Below are 6,000 nucleotides of genomic sequence, written 5' to 3'. Positions count from 1 at the left end.
CAATGCAACTTCCAAATATCTGAAAAAGCATAAGGAAGCACCCAAAAGTTTCAAGAATCGGTCCAGCCACATATATGACTGCATTCTTTAAACAGACTGCTAGTGATCAAACTTAATACTGAAACAGAAGTGTTTGACAAATTTTATGTCATTGATTTAAATCTGAGAAAATATTTTAGATTTATTTTTGGAGATATATATATATATATATATATATATATATATATATATATATATATATATATATATATATATATTTATGGTTTATGGCTCCAAACATCACATGCCACTAAACTAAATAGAACTTTTTGTTAGACCATGTACCTGTGTCATATGCGACCCTTTTGCAAATAATTTTCCATTATCTACAGATTTATTCCATTGTTCTCATAAAATAAAACATGGGAACTTTGAAAAGTCTCTTTCCTAGAAGTTGAAGCTTGATTATGTAATTCCTTTGCTGCTGACCGGCTTCTTTGTATTCAACAAGTCATTGTAAACCAAAGCCAAATGTTAAACCATTTTGAAATAAGTTGGGCTAATAACCATACATCCACCTTAAAATGCCTCCTGAAATTGGTTACAAAGTATCTGTAAACATTACTCTGGCATAGTTCATGAATGCATAATTGTTATTCTGGTAAATTTTAGGGGAGTACAAGTTGGAATTATACCACACTTGCAGAATGAGCACATTCTGTTGTTAATTACATGGGTACATGTCTATTTCCGATCAAAAGTTATTTTAAAGTTTTTTTTCTATAGATATCTTCCCAGGAATAAAAGGCCTGAAGTTCAACTCTCCCTAAATTTGCTCTTTCTTATAACCACTAAAAATTATCTCCCACAGCCTAATTTAGGCATTCTATTTAAAACTACATAAAATAGATTTATGTCCTTCCATTAGAAAGAATAACATCCTCAGGCCATACTCTTCATTTGTATCACAAAGAACATTTTGCTTTTAAACAAACTAATTATCATATCTATTATATTAAGATAGGATCGCCATAAGTATCCCAAAGAGGAAATGATCTTCCTTACATATCTGACTTAACACCTTTTAAAAGTCCACATTACCTCCCATCACTCAGTGCTGTGCCCCAGCCAGGCTGGGGACCCCCTTCCTTTTATTTCCACTCCAGATTCAAAGGCCTATATTCCTGTTTGTGATTATGGAAGGTTAAAAATCAGACAAGCATCTGTTACACCTAAAAACAAAATCCTGAAAAGAAACACTCCCAGTATTTCAATCATGACCCCTTCTGACACACTTCCATGGGCTCCTGCAAAACTGCATCACGAAAACTCACAGTGAAAAATGACGGGTGCATAAACAATTCACACACAAAAGGCTGGGGTCCCTTCTCGTCAGTTTGGCATTAATTTCCCTCAAGGTGGGCCCTTGCACTTGACATTTTGTGGTGGCTTATTTTTTTATTTATTTTTTATTTTTTGGAAGTGTCAAGGATCAGTTCTGTGGCACCATCTGCCCACAGACTGGGAGCAACACGCATCTGTGGCATTTAAAACTGGAACTGGCAACTGCATGACATTGAAAATGCGTATTACACTTACAGTGTGTAGACTTCCCTGTGTGTGCTCAGTTACGATTAGTGAAGCAAAAGTGCACATATCACCCCTACTGCTATTCTGTTGCTACAGAGCCATAAATGTGAAAAGCAATACTCTGAAAGAAAGATTTTTGTGTTTTGCTCTAGCCTACTTAGCAGCACAGTTTAAGTAAACACAAAAACTGTGGTTGAGATGCTTGTCTTTCCAAAGATGTAAACATCAGTCCCAGTGTCGTAAACTTGGCTGTATCGAATGAGACAGGAGATCTGAGGCAGAACGACTATCACACACTAGTAACAGAAGCTTGCAAGCAGTTGGAAGGTTTCTGTAATTTCTCAGCTTCGTTTGTTGGGGGGTCCGTACTTGCTCGGAAGTTGAAGGCCGGGCCAGCTCCACCATGGGCCGGGCTCAAGGTAGGGTTCTGACGGCGGTTACTTTCAACGATGCTTGACGTGTTGGAAGCCAGGCTCTCCCGAGTGCTAAAAGAGTAAAAAGGTTTTGTTTTGTTTTGTTTCGAACATAAATAATTACATAGTGAGTTTCAGAGGAAGAGCAAATAATGTAGTTAATGGATTTCCTCTGTTGGTTCATAATGTCATATACATACCATCCCGTACTGATTATTCACATATGTTCCTCAAACATGGCTCCAGAAGTTTTCACAGACAGGAATAATTAGCAGCATATTGTATAAAGGCTTTTATACAGCTAAGTGCACTTTAAATATCTTTCCCCTCCTTTCACATTCAAGGAAACTTCTTCAAAATTTGATGTGATGGATACCTATCGCATTAGTTTTAAAAAAGAATACTCGTAAATATACTTATGTAATGATTTCATTTCTCTCTGGAAATTCACTGATATATTGCTTCTTAATAAATGCAATAACTGTACCGTAATGATTCTGTTTTCATCTTTGATTAGCAGATTTTGACTCTGGTGTTCTTCAAGCATGCCACTGGCTAATCTGCCACACTGGTGGGAACGAAATTCTTTTTAAACACCTTCATACCTGTGTTTCAAATTTTAACACTTTAGTTTAAAAACATTGTATTTTCAGATAAGGAATCTTACATGCTCCCATTCGTTTGTGAAGTTTACATTTATCCATACCCTTCCACCCACTTTGGTAGGAATATTTTATATTTTAAAGAATTCTTATAGGATAGAGGTGACTTAAAGACTTCAGTATTTTGATTTCTCTTAATTTTTCTTAGTTAGAAATACTGGAATCTGCTTTATTGGTCCAAGGGATTTAGAACATTCAACATTTCAAATGTGTAGGGCAACAGCAGAAATAAGATTACTTGGCCTGACTCATGGGAACTGAAGAGGTTTCATGTTCGAGGTCCTCAAAATGGTAATAAGAAACTTACTAGCTTAAAAAAGACTGAAGAAACCATAATGATGCTCAAAACCTCCACTCTATTGGATAGATTCAAGGTTTATACGTTATTTGATGATAGCTGGTCCCCGTAACTGATTTAAGCCTGCTGAAGCTGGTCAACAGGTCAAAGTACTATCATGGACATCCTCGCTGCCTCTTATTACCATCCTAAACTGATGGCTATTTTATCTGAACCCTAGACCTTGGCAGCCCTTAATAACAGATTATTTCATCCTACTCGCCTTGTGGCCTTGAGTCTGCTTTTCACCAAGGAGCCAAGAATGAACTGTTCAAAAGAAAATTTGCTCAATGACTACCAAAAAGACAACTGGACCTTTCTTGATGGTAGAGGGTACCTCCAGTAGGTTAATACATTCAGAAAGAAGTCAATTTCTTCTATTACGCCTATGGTAAATTTGGGCATACCCAAAGAATACTCAACATATCATCACAAAAAGGATGGAAAGTGCTAAACCTACTTACCTGCCTCACACCTTCCCTAAGAAAACTCATCAGTGGCTTGCCAGCACTATCCCTGAGGCACAGGGTCAGGCGGAGACGGAAGAAAGGCAATCAACATGTAGAACTCCGGAGATTTCATGACACATTCTTTCAGTTTCATTCTTAGTCATGATAGTACCTTTTTATGGTATTTGACCTCCTCATCGCTAAAACCGGGAGAGTTATGTGATTTACCTATTCACAGAGTGACTGTGAAGAATAAATATGTGTCGATGAAGAATTTGTACACTAAAAAGCTAGACAAATGTAAATTATTTGTTACACATCTGGCATGTAATGAATGAGGCGGCCACTCTGGGTTGGTTTGGGTATCTATACATTGCTGATGACATCTTTTCCAAGGGAAAATGCATCTGAAGGTCTAGAGGACCCATTTTTAAATCAGCTTTTAAGACATGGGCTTAACATTTATCAAGTACCTGCTGTGTGCCAGACACTGTGCCAGGCTGTAAACACATATCATTGCAATAGATCATCTAAGATGCCTCTTTTGACCACAGCCAACATATTAATAGTGATAAATACATACAGTACTCCAGTTTCTCGGAAGGATATATTTCATTATTGCTCTAACAATGAGTATAGCATGTGACATTCATATGAAAGGCTTCGCATGTGATGAAAAAGTTAGTGGAGATGGAGTGTTAGCAGTAAAAATATTCCTCAAATTTAAAAGTTCTTATTTTTTAAATAAGAGTGCTAAGGGAGTACAACCTTAAAATTAAGATTTCAGGATTTATAGGCAAAAGAAATGAACTTAGAAGCTCTGCTGCTCATCCTCCTGGTGCACATGTTTCCTGAGGCCCAACGCCTTCAGCAGCACATGTCACGCAGTATATTAGGCACACACATTCCTGGCTGCCTCTGGTCCCTCAGATTTTCATATTATGTTTATCAACCAGTTTGGGGCCTCACATTTGGAATAGCAGGCTTTTCATGTCTAGGGCATAGCTTAACTTTCCACCTTTTTTCCTTCTCAATACCCTTTAGTTCTCAGCACAAGGGACTGAAGAATTTAGGAAATGTGGTTAAACATGACTTCTGAGTCAGCACTGAAAGCTGGAGTGTGATGATCACCTTTTTTGGTCTCCCTCTCTCTCTTTTTTTTTTTCCCGGTGGGGTCTTAGTTGTTCAGTGAATTAGTTACTGAAAAGCACAAATAAATGGCCCACTTAAGATTCCTGTGCCTCACCAACAGTGTGGAGGTGTCAACATGATAATGCTATTTGGCTAAAATACTCCTCATGCTGAAGAGTAAAACTTCCTATAACTCAAATATTCTCCTGTGTAGACCATCCTCGTGCATTAGAAAGGCAACTTCGTGAATTTATTGAGGTGTACAGAGATTATAGTTTAAAAATAGGTATAGAAAATAAGTTTGTCATCTAGCTTCTAACCAATGGAAATTAAATATGAAAGGCGTACAATACAGAATTGTTATGTATAACTGGATGAAATTTATGGGTGATCTATGTATTCCTACAGAGAAAATTCTACCCAGTAACTGGACAGACACATAGCTGATCTGTGAAGGTTGTCTCCTCAGAACGAACTTTCACCTTCTACCATGACAAAGCATTTAACCTTAAGTGTATTACTATAGATATACAAAAAAACTTATTTCAAAAAAGAACCCCATTCATAAATTCTATATTCTGTACCCTAAATTTAGAGAGAAAATACATTCTGTGGAGAGACTGGTTCAACTATTTCATGAATATCTCTGTTTCTTTGCCCCCTAACAGACAAAAAACTTTCGTATTATGTGGCGGTAGGTTTTTGAGTGAGAGATCATTAAGCTACTCTCAGCATCTCCTTAGTGACTATCTCTGGAGTACTACAGCTTTCCCTCTGTGGAGGTCCAGGGGCCAAGAGGCAATGTGACAGGTTGGAAACTGTTGTGTGAAAAACATTAGATGGGTAGAGACTATATAATAGAAATAGTAGAAGAATAGGTACAGGCAAATAAACCACACCTTCTATAAAGCGATGGTTTTGGACTTCTACCATCGATTATAGACCTTCAGTTATGCTTACATAGTATCCACTGTTAGGAATTCAAGAGGAGAAAAGAGAGTAGAAGAAAAAATAGACAGAAAAAGATATATAAAAACAACAGGTAAATAAGTTTAGATTTGATTTGGAATAGAAAAATATTTAGCAAAAATTATTTCTTAGAAAAGTCACTTAATAGGCCAGTAGTTTTCAGACCAAGTGCCATGTTCCCTGAGGTCTTGTAGAACTCCTCCAGGGACAGGCAGAGGAGATCTGGGACCCTGGTCTCTCATCGACTTTAAGCAGGGTACCAGCTCTGCTGTCTGTTTAGACACTGGAGTTCCACAGGTGTTAACCTGGAAAAAGGTTACGTGACAATAATAATAATAATGATAGTAATAATAATTAATAATAATAAACTCGCCCTTTAAGAAATAATAAAGACCTAATATGGGACAAACAGATTAATGACTCCCGATTCTAATTTTGGGATGCTCTGTCCCAAAATTATGCAGAGATAG

The 6,000-nt window shown here is 37.1% G+C and overlaps 1 protein-coding gene across 10 annotated transcripts in view; it reads right to left on the bottom strand.

The window, feature by feature from the left end:
• Nucleotides 1-611: 611 nt before the first annotated feature.
• The window catches only part of STOX2 (storkhead box 2), a 195,298-nt gene continuing 189,909 nt past the window's right edge, over nucleotides 612-6,000 (bottom strand). For 8 of the 10 annotated variants that reach the window (XM_039882623.1, XM_039882629.1, XM_039882626.1 and 5 more), the window contains one exon: nucleotides 612-2,054. In XM_039882623.1, coding sequence (XP_039738557.1) covers nucleotides 1,859-2,054 — 196 coding nt within the window. In that variant the 3' untranslated portion in view covers nucleotides 612-1,858. Of the gene's footprint in view, nucleotides 2,055-2,469; nucleotides 2,588-6,000 lie in introns of all 10 variants that reach the window. The other 2 variants (XR_005657253.1, XM_039882624.1) reach the window with 2 other exon arrangements.

This window comes from Pteropus medius, unplaced genomic scaffold (assembly GCF_902729225.1).
Source record: "Pteropus medius unplaced genomic scaffold, Ma_sr-lr_union100, whole genome shotgun sequence".
Lineage (NCBI taxonomy): Eukaryota > Metazoa > Chordata > Mammalia > Chiroptera > Pteropodidae > Pteropus > Pteropus medius.
The sequence above is the reverse complement of the archived record's forward strand: the minus strand, read 5'-3'. Positions and strand labels throughout refer to the sequence as shown.